The 18,501-nt window shown below is 39.1% G+C and overlaps 3 protein-coding genes across 5 annotated transcripts; 1 reads left to right on the top strand and 2 right to left on the bottom strand.

Moving 5' to 3' along the window:
* Window positions 1–51: 51 nt before the first annotated feature.
* Window positions 52–4,738, bottom strand: LOC143213394 (poly [ADP-ribose] polymerase-like). 2 transcript variants are annotated; one of them, XM_076433200.1, is made up of 6 exons: window positions 4,461–4,738; window positions 3,815–4,380; window positions 3,341–3,482; window positions 2,758–3,251; window positions 2,490–2,695; window positions 52–2,196 (listed from the first exon to the last, which is right to left on the bottom strand). In XM_076433200.1, the coding sequence occupies exons 2-6, from the start codon at window positions 3,935–3,937 to the stop codon at window positions 303–305; spliced, it is 2,859 nt and encodes a 952-aa protein (XP_076289315.1). In that variant the 5' UTR covers window positions 3,938–4,380; window positions 4,461–4,738; the 3' UTR covers window positions 52–302. The 2 variants fall into 2 exon arrangements, with proteins under 2 accessions (XP_076289315.1, XP_076289314.1); XM_076433199.1 differs by having other exon boundaries at window positions 3,815–4,738.
* Window positions 4,739–5,335: 597 nt separating this feature from the next.
* Tm9sf2 (transmembrane 9 superfamily protein member 2) lies at window positions 5,336–11,506 on the top strand. The gene is made up of 15 exons (XM_076433211.1): window positions 5,336–5,945; window positions 6,332–6,399; window positions 6,490–6,583; window positions 6,991–7,126; window positions 7,189–7,310; window positions 7,397–7,520; window positions 7,828–7,973; window positions 8,056–8,232; window positions 8,316–8,460; window positions 8,541–8,718; window positions 8,793–8,952; window positions 9,053–9,204; window positions 9,309–9,420; window positions 9,528–9,699; window positions 9,774–11,506. The coding sequence occupies exons 1-15, from the start codon at window positions 5,730–5,732 to the stop codon at window positions 9,839–9,841; spliced, it is 2,070 nt and encodes a 689-aa protein (XP_076289326.1). The 5' UTR covers window positions 5,336–5,729; the 3' UTR covers window positions 9,842–11,506.
* Window positions 11,222–17,372, bottom strand: Acn (apoptotic chromatin condensation inducer acinus). 2 transcript variants are annotated; one of them, XM_076433204.1, is made up of 9 exons: window positions 17,214–17,372; window positions 15,353–16,700; window positions 15,187–15,274; window positions 14,980–15,096; window positions 14,686–14,890; window positions 14,406–14,614; window positions 14,109–14,333; window positions 13,791–14,051; window positions 11,222–13,717 (listed from the first exon to the last, which is right to left on the bottom strand). In XM_076433204.1, the coding sequence occupies exons 2-9, from the start codon at window positions 16,696–16,698 to the stop codon at window positions 13,595–13,597; spliced, it is 2,574 nt and encodes an 857-aa protein (XP_076289319.1). In that variant the 5' UTR covers window positions 16,699–16,700; window positions 17,214–17,372; the 3' UTR covers window positions 11,222–13,594. The 2 variants fall into 2 exon arrangements, with proteins under 2 accessions (XP_076289319.1, XP_076289320.1); XM_076433205.1 differs by having other exon boundaries at window positions 14,406–14,611.
* Between the last annotated feature and the right edge of the window lie 1,129 nt (window positions 17,373–18,501).

Raw genomic sequence — 18,501 nt, 5'->3', positions numbered from 1 at the left:
ATATAAACGAAATGAACATATTTAAGAAACAAGAACAAACTTTATTAAATACTTTATTAAAAACTTTATTAAATACAATAAATTATAAATAAATATTAAATATAACCTATAAGAACTTATATCTATAATAAATTAAATAAATATTAAATATAATAAATTAAATAAATATATATTAAATATAATAAATTAAATAAATATTAAATATAATCAATTAAATAAATATTAAATATAATCAATTAAATAAAAATATATATTAAATATAACCTATAAGAACTTAGTTTAACATTGTGCGTACAAAAATATTAAGTCTTATACCTGAAGTTCATCTTCAGTAGATATTGTATTTTCACCTGTGCAACATCATAAACAACGTATTCATTGTACAATAAGTCTGATTGATAGGGCAGTTTCGTGGTCACGACTGTACCCAATGGAATCTCAACACCGTCCATAGTCTTATGCGAGGTTTTGGGATCAGGTTGCATTTGACCGTGACCAAATGTGGAATGTTTACCGCTTGGTAAATTCTTGATAAAATCAGCTGAATATCTCTCGTACATGTTACCCAAAGCCACCTCGCAAAGTAGCAGAAGACCAGTGGAATTCTCTTCGTTCGTATAACAATAATTTGCAGACTTGGACACCATATCCGCAAAGTATATACCTTTACCAAACATGTAACCGGTGACAGGTGCCTCCGAAGGAGCTGTCCTCAATCCCTGAGAAAGTATACCAGTGTAATTTGTCGTTCTAGAACCATGCCATAACAGTTTCCTGTTTGGCAATTTCTTGAACGGTTTATATCTGCTATCTTCTCCTGATCTCTTAACAACGAACACATCTTCGATCTCAAGATCATACTGCTTGTGAGTGGTAGCATGAGTATTTTGAACGTATTGCTCGATGAGTTTGTACTCGTTGCTCTTCTTGTCCAACACTTTAATATCCGCGTTCAACTGCTTATAGTGAGCGTCGAGCGGATTCTCCGACAAAGTCTCCTCGGTGTGCAGCAGCCGATAAGTGATCTTCATCTCCAGCAACGCGTCCAGCATCTCGCATTTCGCGTGAATCGCTTCGGCGGTGTCTAAAATCTTCGGTCTGGATACCCCAAAGTTGTGAGGTATCAAACTATAAAATTTATTCGAAGCATCTATCAACGCGATTCGTTCAACGTTCTTCCTCTTCAGCAGCCCTTGCAGGTCCGTCAACACGTAGTACGCTTTCTGTATCTGCGTCTTGGTGATCTTCCCGAGCGGCATATTCTCCACGTCGATCTCGAACTGTGCCAAAGCTCGCTTCATGCTTAGCTCGTCGAATAGCATTCTGATCAAGTCTTGAACCGGTTCCTCTAGCTCGCTCTTGATATTGGATTCCTCGCTGTGGTTGATGTCCACTGGGCACATCTTCCGAGGCACTTTCACGAAGTGATTTCTCCGAGACCAAACGTTTCCGGTTTTATCTTCGTACAAGAATTCAAATCGTCTTATACAACTCTGCAAAGTTAGATAATCCAGTTTATGACTACTAGTTGTACCTATCCTGCCACTGCTTGTGAACAGCCAATACTTCTCCTGTTTATCGTGCTTTAGAATCTGCAATTTGTAGTAATTGTTCATTTGAGACTGTATGTCCGTCTCCACGAGCGTAACAGTGTAATTGTTATTGCCGATCTTGTACACGTGAGCCACGCCCTGCATCTTACTGACCGGATCAACCGTTCCACCATATTTCAATTGTAGTTTCATCTTTCCAGATTCTGATTTCCCGAAACTACATTTAGCTTTGCTCTCCGCTGCTATCGCGTTTACTCTGCTCGATATATCGCCACCCCAAGTCGAAATAGTCTTCTTCTTAAGCAACGAGATTGCAGATTCCGCATATTCTTTAGCTTCCTCGATGAAATCTTCGGTGATCACTTGAATATTCAGATTCTTCGCTTCCCTCATCGTCGCATTCATTTGGTCCATCACCTTCTGAGTCGATATCACTGCAGCAATATTCTCGTGAAGCTTCGAAGGAACCTCTCCTCCTAAATGAATTATTTCTTTCTTCAAATCGTTCTTATCTTTCTCCGTATGACCTATGATGAAGAACTGCATGTGCTTCAACAGCTCTGGCTTCGCTTGAACTAAAGCAGATGTTGATGGGGCGGTCACCTTTATCAGTCTCCTTTTTACTTTGCACTTCAATGATTTACTGTGGAATATTCAACTAGTCATTATTTCATCATCTTATATGCTATAAATAGACGTTCTGCATTGATTATGGGAAGCAGGAATATAATAAAAATTTGTTTTCATCCCTCAATGACTTTGTTACATTAAAAACATTACGGTATTCTGAAATTTTTCTAATCCTTTACTGTTTTATATTTCATTCGATCAATTTCTTTATAAATGCATAAAGATCCACAGTCTAGTTATAAATTAATGCCACTATAAAAATTGCTGTATGGCCAGCAAAAGGTTAACGCTGAGTAGACTACTTACAGATCAGGATATTTTTGTTTCATGTCGGATGGTATCGAGATTTTTTTCCTCTTAGGATCATGAGTTACGTTGTCGCATTTCGTCCATGCGCTTATGTCTCCTGTGCATTTGTATCCAACGCCCGATGTGTACACAAGTTCCCCGCTGCATTTCGAACATGGCTTCAGAACTCCGAAGCAAAATGAATCGCTCAATCGATCCAGTATCTATAAAAAGATTAACGATCATTGAAATGTTTCTCTAAAATTGTCGAAAATTCATTACTTACAGCTGTAATATTTCCTGAAATCTGTTGCTCATTCTTCGCCAATATATTAATTAGATCATTCTTTTTTATCGAAGACAGCATATCCCTAATTTTGAAAAACTCTTCGTTCTGCTTCTTCATTTCATTCTGTTCGTCCACATCTTCTAGTTCTTCTTCCATTGTTTTCACCGGTACAACTTCGCCCTCTTGAAGCTTCAGTAAATCTGATTTCACTTTTTCCTGATCTTCTTTGGAGAGACCACCGAAGCCAGGCAACGCATCGCCACCTTCGCGAAACTCTAATTCTTTTCTCATTTTCACGAAGCAGTCATAATGATACCAGCTACCGATGTATCCTTTGGAGCTTTTCTTCGACAGCACCCTTATCTCGCTGTGTACTATCTTCTCCTCGCAGCCTATGCAAGTTGTCCGACTAGATTTCGCATATTCAATAGTGAAGTATTTAGCGATGCCAGCGCTTTCTCCAATAGGTGCTGGAAGCAGAGCTGCATTCTCTGTTTTAACATATTTCAAGATCATGGAAATCTGTAAGGAAGCCTGTTTTCTAGATAATTACTCTAAATACAAATATCAAAGAACGTACCAAATCTCTTTTTAATATCTTGCTGATCATCCCAACGAATATTATCAAAATTAGCTATGTCTGCTATACATTTAGGTCTCTGCTTTATAAAGAAGCACACAGTGTGATACCACTTTGGTGATTTCTCACTGTAAACAGGCCTCTACAAAGTAGATAAAATTATTTACGTCAATGTCTTTGTACAAGACTAAAGGCAAAATAAAGAACAAGTATATACATAACGAAATAACTAATTAAATAGAGAGAATTAAGTTGATGTCCTTGTACAAGGCAAAATAGTTTCAAATAAATAATAAATAAATAGAGGACAAGTATACATTTTTAGTCGACACCTTTGTTTCTGCTTGAAATACTAAAAATTGAAGTTTTGAGACTGTAACTATTGTACGTGAGTAATTAAAAGTTGAACAAGATTGACAAAGAGCTTATAGCGTATTTAAAATGCTGTTGCCGGCATTGGTCATGGTATTTTACCTGGTCATATTTTATCTGGGGAAAGACAGCAAGCCTCAGCGTTCCTTTCAAGATGAATTGGTCACAAGTTTGACATATGGCTTGCGAGCTACTCGCATATTCAACGAGGTACTGTACATCCATCGGATCTTGCCTCAGTGAAAGTCAGTTTTGAAATGCGTTCAAAATCTCGTGAACGGATTATTCCACTTGTTTAGACTTTGTGTACAAATCATCGTCGGTGAGGCACAAAACTGTCGCGTTCTGATAGTTTTTGCCTCACCGGCGATATCAGCTATACGACTTCAATGACAACCGGCAAGGTAATCCTTGTTTGTTAACCTCGCGGTGTCGGTAGTTCATCGAAGTCGTTATTATTGTCGCGTGGGCCATCGTGTCCTTTTCCTGATGTCAAATCCGTTCCCGAGCAAGGGGGTTAGGTCGTTGCCCTAACAAACGTTGCGTTGGTGCGATCCACTGATATAATATCAGTGATGCGATCCTACTTATTAGACACTCAATTTCAAAGTCCCCTCTCCTTTTCCCTTCCGAAACTGATGGTCCACCATCCACCAGACTTGACCAGACTATAAAGAGAGCTGCGTTTGCGTTCTTCCTCAGATTGTTTTATATAGACTATTTATTTATCATCTGTTTATCATCTCACGATTTAGCATCTGCTCACGTCATACACGCGCTCTTACAAGGAGAGCGCAAGGCCTTCGGGTCACCAATTTAGTTGAGATTTCGTGTACTTATAGATTACGATCTCCCTTTTACGAATATATACCATTATAGGGGCAAACACTCAATAATTGTTGAGATATTTATAAACAAAGTTTTTTCATAACCAGTAGTAGAAATATGCTATTGTAGAGAAAATGTATAACTGATGTATAACAAGCACTGATGCCAAGGCTGTGGTACTGTGGTACCATGTGGTACTAAACCATACCCCCACCATAGCCTACTATTGCCCCTACGTTGTTTTCCAACGCGCCCGCGCGCTACACTCACCAGCGTATCACTCTCCTGTATCCGTAGAGGTACGCTGGTGAGTTGGTGAGTGTAGCGCGCGGGCGCGTTGGAAAACAACGGAGGGGCAATAGTAGGCTATGGTGGGGGTATGGTTTAGTATCACAGTACCACAGCCTCCTCTCCTAGGATATGAGAGGTACGTTGGTGAGTGTAGCGCGCGAGCGAGTTGGAGAAGGCCAGTAGGGGCAACGGTAGGTCATAGTGGGGGGGTCTCGTACCACGGCTTAGTACCACAGTACCACGATTTCGGCATCACTGTGGTGTAGTGGCAACGTAACGTACTAGACTTACTACCCGGTGGGCTAGGGTTCGATTCACGCCCGGGCAAAAATATTTCTTTTGCTTATTTATTTATATTATCTATTCGCTGTGTAACATTGACTTGTTCATTTATTGCAGGACTTTCAAACATTTTCTTTCAGAAGTTGGTAACTTCTAACTAGACCGCGGATAGATGAAATTTTTAATTTCCGTGGTAGTATCCTTTTTAGATCTGAAATCAATTTATTTTTTGAAAATTTTCAAAGGCCATAATTGCAGGAAGATCCTCAATCTAATAACTAGAAAGGACAAAAATATTCGTAGATTTTCGAAATTTATAACTATTCTCGTTTTGCAACGAACGAAATACCAGGAAATACATAGGCACTAACACTAAAAGAATGACGTAAAATTTAAACGCCGAATACGCCTTAGACCAGCCTTAGACGAAAGAATTCATAAACGCACGATCGAAAGATTTAAACTGGCGGGTAGAACGGAATAACGAAATTTTGAATTACGATTGTTATTGGCTGGTGTATTGGTATCGATGAAAATCATTGGATTCGCAAGGCTGCGCTAGCGTCAGCATGTATGAAACTGCCACGCGGAAAAGGTGCTTGGCAATCTGTGTGTAATGTTTGTCGATGACGTGTATCATGGCAGTGTAGTGTCCGATGTTTTTCACGTTGGAGGAATAATAAGAAAGAACAATAGCAATACAATGGCAAAAATAACTTTCGTGTGGTTGTTCTCTGTATTATACATTATTCAGAGCAGCCAGGCCTTCTACTTGCCGGGCCTAGCGCCTGTCAATTATTGCAAAGCTGGCGAAACTTCAAAGTCCTGCAAAGTGCGTATATCTCGGATTATCATCGAAATTTTGTTACACATAATTGGTTATGGCCCTGTAATTCCTTCGTTTCATTCGTTTTCACCGTTCATCGTCTTTTCCAAATCGCTTAGAATTTCTCTGGGAATCATTGTCAACAAAAAACGAGTATCGATTATGATTTAATACTCACTTTATCTATTTACACTAATTACAGACCAATTCCGAACACGTTACTACGTGGCTCTTTATTGCCAATTACAGGACCAAAATCAAGCTAGAAAAAGGTTTTATGAAAATTGTACGACGCATATCTCGTCTTCGTATTCTTTACCAATATCTCCTGTGTCTGCAAACTACATTGTAACTTGTTTCTTTGTACTAAATATCATTCTTATTCTTTCCAGTCTGAAGTGAAGCTATACGTGAATCGTTTAAACACAGAGAAATACGTGATTCCGTACGAATATTATCAGTAAGTTTCTTATTCGTACTATTTTCGAAACACTTTTATTATTCTCTCGTTCAATGGACCTTCGAAATTAACTCGACAAAATTGTTTCAGCTTTGATTTCTGTCCTTCCGATGAAACTCAGAGTCCCGTTGAAAATCTAGGACAAGTTGTTTTCGGCGAACGTATAAGACCTTCCCCTTATAAGGTATGCAGAATTTCGTTGTTAATAACGTAGGCTCTAGTTTCCAGGATAATGCAAAGATGGGCTTTATCAAAATAGTGAAAAGCGCTAGATAAAAGATCAATCTAGGCCGCAATTGCCCTCAAAAGTCCTATTTTTATGTTTACAAGGCATAATTTACATTATTCGGAAGCGTAAAGCTGCGTACGCAGCTTTTTTCATAGAGTTGCAACAGCTATATACTGCCAAATAATGCAAATTACGCCTTGCGAACGTAAAAATAGGACTTTTGAGAGCGATTGCGGCCTAGATTGATCTTTTATCTAGCATTTTGACTACTGAAAATCCTGCACCCTATCAATCCTAGAAACGAGTCTACCCCCTTAAAGTCGAAAAGAAAATGTACGAAACCTGTGTCTCTGTGCTTTTAGATATCCTTTTTGAAAAGTGCAACATGCGAAGTCGCTTGTACGAAAATATACACAGGCGGAGTGAAAGAAGATGAGGAGAAGTTAGAATTTTTAAAGAAAGGAATGGCGTTTAACTATCAACATCATTGGATAGTTGGTACGATACCGAAAGCGAAACGAGCGAAACAAGCAATGTGTAATTATAATTTCATTTCGCAGACAATATGCCGGTTACCTGGTGTTACCAGTTAGAAGACGGTCGACAATTTTGTAGTACCGGATTTTCAATGGGCTGCTTCTCTAGAGAATCGAGATCTCAACAAGATACTTGCAGCATTAACGTGAGCATACGTTCACCCACTATACTCACATTTAGCTTAAAAAGGAAATTCATGTAATTGAGATTAATACGAGTTTGTTGTTTCAGGTGGCGTATAGCAAACGGAACACGTACTATCTGTTTAATCACGTGGACCTCGTGATCGAATATCACAGCGGCGCCGACGAAGAATGGGGTTCTGCGTTTAAAGAGAATGGCGGACGGATAATTTGTGAGAACATTAATATTTTCTGCTTGTCATAGTGCATATACAATAGTTACTATTATTAGAAATCTTATTTTCAGTGGTAGTAGCCTTTTTAGATCTGGAATAAATAAAAATCGTGCCAAATTCTAAAGTAAATAAAATCGAATTTTACGTTTATGGCAGCTGAAAGTTTTCAAGAAATGCTGGAATGCCGGACCACTGAAAATAAGATTTCTTAAAGTTAGCCTATGAAAATTAAAAATTGCACAAACATCCGCGGTCTAACAGTAACGTTACGTTTTCTTTAACTTGAATTCTGTACTTTTAATAGCCGTCAAAGTGATTCCTCGCAGTATTAAGCACCCCCAAGGCGTCACTCCCAATTGCGAAAGTAAAGAACCTCTGGAAATACCGTATGATCCGCTTCCTAAAGGCCAAGTTTTACCTATCACCTATACGTATTCGGTGACGTTCCACGTAAGCTATCGCACGATGATGTAACTCGTTGATTTTCAACAGATAGAAAAGATTTCTAATATTTTCAATTTCGATTCTCCAGCTGAATAGTACCATCAAATGGTCGTCCAGGTGGGACTACATTCTAGAATCCATGCCGCACACAAATATCCAGTGGTTCAGTATTCTGAATTCGTTGATAATCGTTCTGTTCCTTTCCGGTATGGTTGCTATGATAATGCTTCGAACATTGCACAAGGACATTGCAAGATATAATCAGGTACATTAAAGAAATGTCGTTCAGTTGATATCAATCCAGAAATGATTTCGATCGAATCATAATAAAGCCAAGCCTGTTTCCAGATAGAATCAGGAGAAGACGCGCAGGAAGAGTTTGGCTGGAAATTGGTTCACGGTGACGTGTTCCGACCTCCTCGCAAAGGAATGCTACTCTCTGTTTTACTTGGCTCCGGTGTACAAGTATTCTGCATGACTCTCGTAACACTTGGTAGATTTCCTTATTTCTACATATTCAGCGGTTCGTACTTCAGATTTGGAACGGATTAGAATTTTGACTGGTTTTCACAGCGTTCGCTTGTTTGGGATTCTTGTCTCCGGCTAACAGAGGAGCATTAATGACTTGCGCCATGGTCTTGTTCGTTTGTCTCGGAACAATTGCTGGCTACGTATCCACCAGAATATATAAAAGCTTCGGCGGAGAAAAATGGAAATCGAACGTGTTGCTGACATCTATGCTAAGTCCAGGGTAATCAAATAACTAAGGTTTGATCCTACATTACCGAAATATTGATTTACATGCCTTTTGTATTTTTTTTACAGAATCGTGTTCAGTTTATTCTTCGTGATGAACTTGATTTTCTGGGCGAACGGAAGTTCGGCTGCTGTACCATTCAGTACTCTCATCGCTCTTCTGGCTCTTTGGTTCGGAGTGTCCCTTCCATTGACGTTGATCGGTGGTTATACCGGCTTTAGGAAAAGAGTAAATTCATTTAATTTTCCACAAAATAAAGAAATTCTGATGTCTAATTCTTTCGCGCTCGACAACGATCGACTCGACTGATATTTGAATTTGATTTCAGTCTTTGGAGCATCCAGTGAGAACTAATCAAATTCCCAGACAAATACCGGAACAAAGTTTTTATACGCAACCAATACCCGGTATTGTAATGGGAGGAGTACTACCGTTCGGGTGTATATTCATACAATTATTCTTTATACTGAATTCCTTGTGGTAAGCGTGCACTCTGTTCCTCTCTGAATATAAAGAACGACGAAACGTAATCGCGATGTTTAGCATTTTTTTAATGTGTCTACACAGATCAATTTTTTTTTTAGGTCGAGCCAAGTATATTATATGTTTGGATTTCTTTTCTTGGTATTTCTTATTCTCGTTATCACATGCTCGGAAACGACGATTTTACTTTGCTATTTCCATCTTTGTGCGGAGGTAAATCGATCACTGTTTCAGACAGCTATGAAAAATAATTTGTTGAACATATATATGTATTTTGTAATAATGAACGTAAATCACACTTCTTTACTTTTTTCTCACAGGATTACCATTGGTGGTGGCGCAGTTTCTTGACATCTGGCTTCACCGCTTTTTATTTATTAGTCTACTGTATACATTTCTTCATGACTAAATTGGACATAGAAGATGCTACATCAACGTTCCTCTATTTCGGCTATACTTGCATTATGGTCTACTTATTCTTCCTGCTGACAGGTAAAACGGTTCACCCTATTAATATAAATTCATGTTTTAGTAGCAAACTGTTACCACGATTATTTATTGAACAGGTTCGATCGGTTTCTTTGCCTGCTTTTGGTTCGTGCGCAGAATTTACAGCGTCGTCAAGGTCGATTAATGTATCAGCGAATGATACTCATTGAAATAAAGTGAATGTGGTCATCAGTAAACAACAACTAACGTGGGTGATAGTTGTACGAGCTCTTTTTATGCACGAGAATTTGTTCGTCGAAGGAAAAAGAACCAATAATTTTATTTGTATCTTTGAATTCTTTTTTATCGACATTAATTCGGATCTCGATTACTATTTACTATCCCTTACAGGCTTACAGGTTTCTACGAGATATTAGAAAGCGATGACGTAACAGGCGTTTGTACAGAAGCTTGTTCTAATTCATGAATATTTGAAAAACCTGTAAGATAACGTAGCGCGACAAAAAAACGATTAATTTTTTATCTGATCAAAAACACGTGTATCAAAGTTTCGAATCAGGTTATTAATCATGTTTGGTTACCTGAAAAATGGCACCGGTCGATCGATACAGTCACCGTTGGAACATGCTCTGATACGTGTCCTTTTGATAATGCGGTGGGACACATATCGAAGTTACAAAGATACGTTTATACATGTTACAATCGAATTGTATAATCCAGATGTAACGTTTAATCGTTAAGGATCCTGTATATCATAAGTGCGTAATTAAAAGTACCAGTCTACAATGTAAATAACAAAAACATTTTTTTGTGTTGTATGTATTCAAGTCGCCAAGTATTTCATTCAGTTTTCTGGATCATAAATCGTAATTGTAACGTATACACGCATTTTCGATCACGTTCGTGGTACGGAATCCTTTATAGTCGTATGCTTTGGCGTTATTTTGTAAACTGAATGTATCGTGATATGCCGGAACAATCATTTACAACTGCGAAGAAATTCCTATATGAATGTATATTCTTTCAAGAATATCAGTCGCATGAATAGTGCGATGGACCACAAAGGATACATTTCGTATAGTCTCGTAAACGTTATGATTTATTCTTCTTTCGTAGATTAATATTAGGTTGGAACGAAAGTTCGTAGCGTTTTTAAATAAAAATTCAAAGATAAAATGAAGATATTTATTCATAGATTTATTGAATAACATGATAAGCACCTAAAAAATGGCAAAAAGTAATAAAAGAGAATGGAAAATATGTCATTGAACAAATCTATGTATAAATATCCTAATTTTATCTTTGAGTTTTAATTTGGAAACGCTATGAACTTTCGTTCCGACCCAATACTTGCGAAAAGAAACAAAAAAGTATTAAATCATGTGTACCGTGCGGAGCACGAGAGAAAACTAGCGGGAAGGGAACGGGGAAAGAAGCCCGACCATTCAGATTGCCTTTGCGTTCCTCTAGTCCCGTTCCCCTCGCGCTAGTTTTCTCTCGTCCTCTGGACAGTACATTATGTTACCAAGTTTAGTTCGAACCGTGGAAAAGCATTTTTCGAAAGTAACGTTGGTAAGTTTAGTTTAATAACAGAAAGAGATACATAGCGTACAAACTGGTCGTTTTACTCCAATGGCGAACTTGAAATTTTTGTTCCTTTCTTTTTTTTCTCTGTCCGTTTGTTTCTTTCTCTTTCTTTTTCTATCGATGGTATTCGTGACTGTGAAATATTTTTTAATTGATTGCTGACATGCACACATCTTGTAATTCGTGAATTTTGTAAATTAAAGCAATTACAACGTTAGCATTAATAATGTTAATATAAATAAAGATCGAGTAAGTTTACGTAGACATTATTCTCGTTACTTGCGACCATGCCCACAAACTTCACTCCAACTTGTTGCCATTTTCTTCGTTCGGAGGGCCTTTCAATTACATGTTTGCGAATTGGTTCGATTAGTATTTTGAAATTCTTATTCAAGGATCGGTAACAAATTTTTCAAAACGCGATACACTCCCGTCCATAAATCACCGGACACTTATACTTGTCTTCAACAAAATGGTAATTAAAGAATACAAGCTTCCAGCTTGATTTGATAGTTTTATTTTTATTAGACGTAGCTATTATAATATTTCAATGCAAAATTAAATATATACGTATGCTGTTTGAATAAATCTTGGAAACAAGAGATTGTGGGACGATTATGGACAGCTCTAGAAGTCAAATTGGAAAACAATTAGCCCACGTAAGGGGCTAGTCTCGTTTCCAGGATAATAATAATGCGAAGGTGGGCTTTCTCAGTAGTAAAAAGCGTCAGATACAAGATCAAATTTCCTATTTTTACGTTTACGAGGCGCAATTTTCATTATTGGAAGCATAAAGCTCGCATGTAGCTATTTTCATAAAATTGCGACAGCTACATGCTGCCAAATAATGCAAATTACGCCTCGTAAACGTAAAAATTGAACTTTTGATGGTGACTGCGGCCTAGATTGATCTTTTATCTAGCGCTTTTCACTACTAAGAAACTCCCCTTTGATTTATCTAGAAATGGGAAGGCGCATCCCGCACCCTTGCAATCCTGGAAACGAGTCTACCCCCTTAAATTTTAAAAACTAGCAAAAATAAGAGTAATAATTAAAATTTAGAAAATATAGTAAGCAAATACCATTTTGATTGCATAATATAGGTCCTTTAATAATAAAAAATCGTCCGCATCGATATTTGAATAAGCGTCCGGCGACTTATGGACTGGAGTGTATATTTACTCGTGAAAAGTAAGCGGCACATTGCAGTTTTGCATATATCCTAAAGTGTTTTACATTTATTGATAATTTTACATGTCACATTATGGAATATCGAATTATACTTTATGTACAAACATGTTTCCGGCTGTGCGAGTCCACCGAGAAACACCAAACACTTTACATTCTACCACCAAATTCATGGTAGTACATGTTAAACTGAAGGAAGTCAGGCTACGCTACAAGCAGAGGAGAGAAATGAATAATCCGAGAAGAGAACGAAATTCTCTCGTGGTTATTTATGTAGGTTGATTTCTTCATGCCACTCGACGAGCCACAGTCTCGTCATCTGGGACGGCTTTCGTCGTTAATTCCAACAACTAGCCTTCCTTCGATGTTATTTTTTTTCAGTATTAGTTTATATATATATATCATTTTCGATCGATCACGAATACTAAAGTTCGTTTCGTGGTATTCTCTACGGACAGTTTCGTATTGCGAACGTGTATGTGTCTTTGTTCACTCGTTCTTCGATATTTTCCCCAGGGTTTGCGCGGTTTTCTATGTCGCGCTACGATGCGTGCCTCCTAGACGATGCAAAAACACTATCGTGTGTTCATTCTATAATTACGCCACTCTGTTGGATAGTTAATGTCGACCTGTAAGAAGTACAGTTTAATGCTGAAATTCAGGAGAGCTGGGAATCGGGTAGCGGAACACATCTGGATCATGCAGTGGATTCATGTTTGTTCGTACAGCGAAACTAGTCGGGTGATAAAGAATAGAGAACGAGAAGATAAGACGGTCTCCACGGGATTCGAATTACAAAATAAAAACAGTACGTACGTATACGTCTGAACACGAAAATATGGGGTTTATTGAATTTTTTCTAACGAGGCAAAGAAAAAAAAAGAAAAATAAAGAAAAAAGATCAACAATCTCCAAACGCAACATATTTAAAAACGCTAATCGATGCAACTGCCAGCGAAGGAAACGAAACAGAATGAATCGAATGTCAATTGATATCAATGTTTAATGTGGAGTCTATGAGAAAGAAAGAGGGAAGAAAAGTCTCTTGTCTCGTGTTTCCACGATCCGAGATCGCGTTGAAGAAACGGGGAAACTGATGAAGATCGGAGGTGTTTGCATTAGAGAAGGAAAGGTACGTTTATCGAAAATGGACGATCAAGAACTATTTTCTTGGGCTGCGACGGCGGCGGCCGTCCCTGTTATTTCTTTCCGCGCGTCTCATCTCTTCTAATCTACGCGCGTGTTCCGCCATATGTTGCCTTCGCATTTCCTCTTTCACGACGATCTGCAATCACGTGTAACTTTTAACTAGATGGAAAGGGAATTGAACTGGTCGATTGTTTGACGCGTCGACGCACCTGCTCGTTTGTAAGCGGCAACCAGTATATGCAAGGCGTGGCTTTCGTCTTCCTAAAGAGGTCGTCTAAAAGCTTAGCCGGTGGCGGTTCGTCCTCTTTCTTTTTGAATTTACGAGCCGGAGCTGGAAGATGTGGTTCCACCGCGGGACTGCGACTCCTCTGTCTCCTCTTTTTATCGTGATCCTTCTTTTCTCGCTCTTTATCTTTTATGTGTTGTTGTCCGTCTTCTTTGCCTAGGTCCCATTCTCGAACAACCATCACCTGTTTGGTTCAACAATCAATCAAAAAGTTCTTTCGAACTGTTTCGAATTTCTTTACCTTCGTGCTTGCTTTCTCCTCTCGGTTCCAATCCTGCTGCCACGAATCCGACGGCACGAGCGCCTCCGTTTTCCTCGGAATAGTCTGATCTTTCGACAATTCCTGTGCCAATTCCATGTCATCTTTGGTTGCATACTCGACGTGGAGCCTCTTCGGGTTCGAAACCGGCCAAGATACGCCGTGCAAAGCTTGCCTCGTCTCGAACGCCTGGTCCTCGTTTGCGTACTGGATAATTTAGCAACATTGATTAGTTCTACTTTATATTCAACCTGAATGTTTACCTGAACAAATACACACCTCTACAAAGCATTTCGACTTAATCCTGTCCATCCAAAAACCATTTTCAACGATCGTGCCGGTACGCGAAAGAAGCTCCTTGATTTGATTCAATGTGAAAGGACGAACCAAGTTTTTGATCAAAAGTATGTTGGTGGGCTTGGTAGCCGGTGGACTAGGCGATTTTACGTGCGGTGTTTCCTTCACGATCGATATTTTCCGGCGCGCTGCTAATGAAGTAGAAATTCGTATGATAAAACGAGCTATACATATTCGCCGAGCATTTCATTGTTTTAAATACCTATATGATTGTCGATTTTCCCGTCTCCTTTTTTCGCGGTACCGTTCTTTTGCGTGACACTCTCGTTATCCGATTTATTATCGTTTGCCCCTTCATTAGAATTGTACCACTTCTCATTGGCTCGGAAACGATCTCTGTCTTCGTCATCGTCCTTGGACAAACGAACTTCGTTTATCGACAGTGGCCTCGCTCCTGGCACCAATGCCTGAAAAATACATATGCGAAGTGTTCTAGTATGTAGATAAATTAGAACCACAGTGGCGTATTCGTGTTTCGAACGAATACGAATATTACCTTCAGCGAGTCTGTAGATATGGAAAAGGAAGGGGCAGTATCGGTAGACAATGCAGTGCCCCATCTACGTTTTCTTGGAGCGCATTTCGATTCTACCTCGGCGTTATCGTGATTTTCCTATTGAGAAACAATATCAAATTAGTTTACCGAATACATCTGTGTAACTGTGATTGTGTAACTGCGTTAAGAGTCATTTGATGTTCGAACCTTATTTGAAACAAGTGTTTCGTTGTTCGCACTCGCATCGGTATCTTCTTTTTTCACATCGGTCTTCTCGATTAACATTCTCGCCGAGCTAAAACAGAATTTACAACGTTACGACAAATACATCGTCCAATATTATCGAACAGTTGTTCACAACTTGTCAGCTTACAATGATCTCTTTAAGTTGACTTTGACAGGCTTGAAAGTGGCCGTTTGGACCACTGTCGTCGCAGAATATTCTGATTTCTCGTTTAGAATATCCGACTTCTGGTTGTTCTCTTCGACATGCTCAGCTTCCGCCTCTACATTGTTGAGCAAAGTATTGTTTCTCGGTTTCGGTGACGGTGATACGGAACGATCTTTCGGTTGATGAGAGTCCTCTGCGGTTGATTTCTCTTCTGGTACGTAAGAATCGATTTCGACGTCCCTTTTGATGGGAATTTCATCCTCCGAGTCTGGCGTGTCGGAATTGGACGAGTCCCGATATTTGGTTCGATGCTTTCTACGACTGGTGCAGGATATTCTGCTGCTGGTTATGTTACTTCTGGTGCTTCGAACTTCGTCGTTCGATTCGGACGATGAATTCGCTACTTCGCGAGATTTCTCTTTCTCGTTCTCGTTCTCGTCTTCTTCCTCGTCGGTGCTCGTATCTTTCTGAACGTTCTCGACGGTAATCTCTTTGCTGGGCACTTCTGTTGATTTCTCGCTGGTATCTTCCGCAGACTTTTCTTCCTTTGGTGCATCGTACGTCTCCTCGGATGAGCGATCGCCGTTTGATCTAGGTGCCGGCACAGCAGGTGCGCTACTCGACTTAATCGGTTCGTTATCAGCGTTTTCGTTCGGGATATTTGCCTCTTTTGATTCACCTTGCTGATCTATGTTTGGTTTATCGTCAGACAAGTTGGCTGAAGTGGTTTCAGGCAGGATCTCCTTGCTATCACTTACCTCTTCGTTGGAGTCCTGACCTGGGTATGAAGAGGAGGGATCGTTCGGCTGTTCAGTGCTACTGAGCGTTCTTGTACAAGAAACCAGTTGCTCTTCTGCCGAGTCAGCCTCCTCCGCAACTCCCTCACCACTTTCCTGCCACTTGTTCGATATTTTCCTACTCAAAGAACTATCGGACGATGATTCTGTCGTATTATGTTGTCTGCATAACTTCAGCTTCTGTATTTCGCCGGGCGACGCGTCTGCTCTCGCCACTTTCCAAACCGATCCGCCATCGTTGTCTTCTTCGTTTTCTTGAGTTTTCGGCTTGACGTCAGTTTCCGTCGATGAAACTGTTTCATTACAGTCTTCTGTCATATCCTCCAACTGTTTTTTTTGGTGGGTGAACGCAGTTGATTTCTTCTCTGTCTCTTTTCCACTGATGCTTTTCCCTGTCTCTTCTACATTCTCTGGCTCCGGCGATGTAGAATGCGTTCTTTTCACTCGTCTACGCGTCGATTTCCTAGTTGGCTTCCCCACTTCCTTCTCCGGAGTCCCTTTCGCTTTGTTTCTTTCGCTTTTTCTCCTCATTTCTACAAAATAACGAATGCCGATGTAATAATGTCAAGAAATAGCATACTTCTACACTGGAATCAAAGAATGTATTTCAAAAATGCTAAAAAATTTCGTATACGCGCGATTCTTCAGAGCCTTGGAAATGTTACAATGTTTTCAGATCGTATCCTACATTGTTTTCACAGTTACGAGTTACGGTTGCATCTTTTGTTGGCGTGTCGGATTGTTCGATAAATGTTTCGTCTACGTTACCTTAGCCATCGAGCAATAACTCGAACTATGTTTTGTCAATGATTTACATAAATTGGTTTACATAAATAGTGACAAGTGCTTTGAATCGCGTAAAGGAAATCATGTTACAGAAATCGAACGATTATTGGCTGTACAAATTATTTGAACGATAAAAAACGATTCGATCAATTATGTACGATAAATATTTATTGAGAAACGTTCGAGCAATAGCTTGCTTTATGGTTACTCAGGAAACGCGCGGGTGTTCCGTCATCCGATAGTAACGCACAATTACTCACTTAATAAATGTCCTTTTCCCTTTAGCTAGATATTTCTGAGGTGCGTTGCGCGTTCTGCTAATTTTATTGACATATAAATATAACTTATTTCAATCGAAACGTTTCCAATGACGCTTCTAACAATCGGTCGAACTACCGTACTCCATTGAACACGAACGTTTTACATGGTATCAGATAGGTTCGCAAAATCAGGATATGTCGGCGCCATCGGTAGGTAGAGTATGTTCGTTTGAAAACTGTATCGCCACGTAAGAGTGCGATTGAACTTGATTGTTCGTAAATTCGTAAACTTTCTATTCGATGTGCAACGATTCCCGTGGATTGTCGCTCGTTGTGAAACAGACGAAGTGGAAACAAACCTTTAGCCAGCCATTTTATATCTGATAATCAATCACTAACCGTGATTTATCCATAGACTATATATACTTATAGATCCGGTTTCAGATAACATGCCGTGTTCCAAGATTATTTCATCTACCAGATGACGGATGTGGGCAAAGTGCTATAGTTTGTTGAGAAGTACCACGATGCTAAGGTGTACCTAGAGGGGAGAGGGGACTCTCGTTCTGTAGAAATATTTATGGAAACTTGTAATATATATTTGACTTTATTACTCTACTCTACTAATTTTTACTTTCTTATTATCTTAAATATGGCTAAAAATTTTAGCCATTAGCTTCAATTTTAATGTAGATGTTGATAATATGAAATCTGTATTTATTTCCTCACAACTTACTTACAAAAAAAAAGAATAGTAAGAACAATGTATAAATACTTACTTGTGAATAGTTGTATCACAGTTTTGTCGTTCCTTACAATTCTTTATGCAACAAGTTCGCATTTTGCCAAATATTTACGAAATAATGCAAAGATATACTTGTATTTTGAATTATCTTGTGACGTGACTTGTGGGCACCAGATACTCCGTTATCTTGGAGTCTCCGTGTCTACATGTATATATGGTCTAAGCTCTGCACACAGTATACAGAAATGCATAGGTGCAAACTTGGTTGCCTTCGACAGGCGCGCTGCGAACGTGATCCATCATTGCCGTTCACAATCCACTGTTCGTGAAAGAAAGAGTGAGAGAAACAAAGAGTCAACCAACGAAACAAAACGTTAAATTTGTCAATATACCTTACACATTTAGAACGTTCCAAACATGTCGAACAATCGGCGAACGTTTAAACGAGCAGTCATTGATTAAAACAACTGCGTCATCGGTAGAATGCTATTTACAAATACGAAACTATTTATCATTCCAAATATGAGCCGAGTGTAATTTAGA

This window comes from Lasioglossum baleicum, chromosome 11 (assembly GCF_051020765.1).
Source record: "Lasioglossum baleicum chromosome 11, iyLasBale1, whole genome shotgun sequence".
In the NCBI taxonomy this organism is placed as follows: Eukaryota; Metazoa; Arthropoda; class Insecta; order Hymenoptera; family Halictidae; genus Lasioglossum; species Lasioglossum baleicum.
Note: the sequence above shows the minus strand (reverse complement) of the source record. Positions and strands in the feature narration are given on the sequence as shown.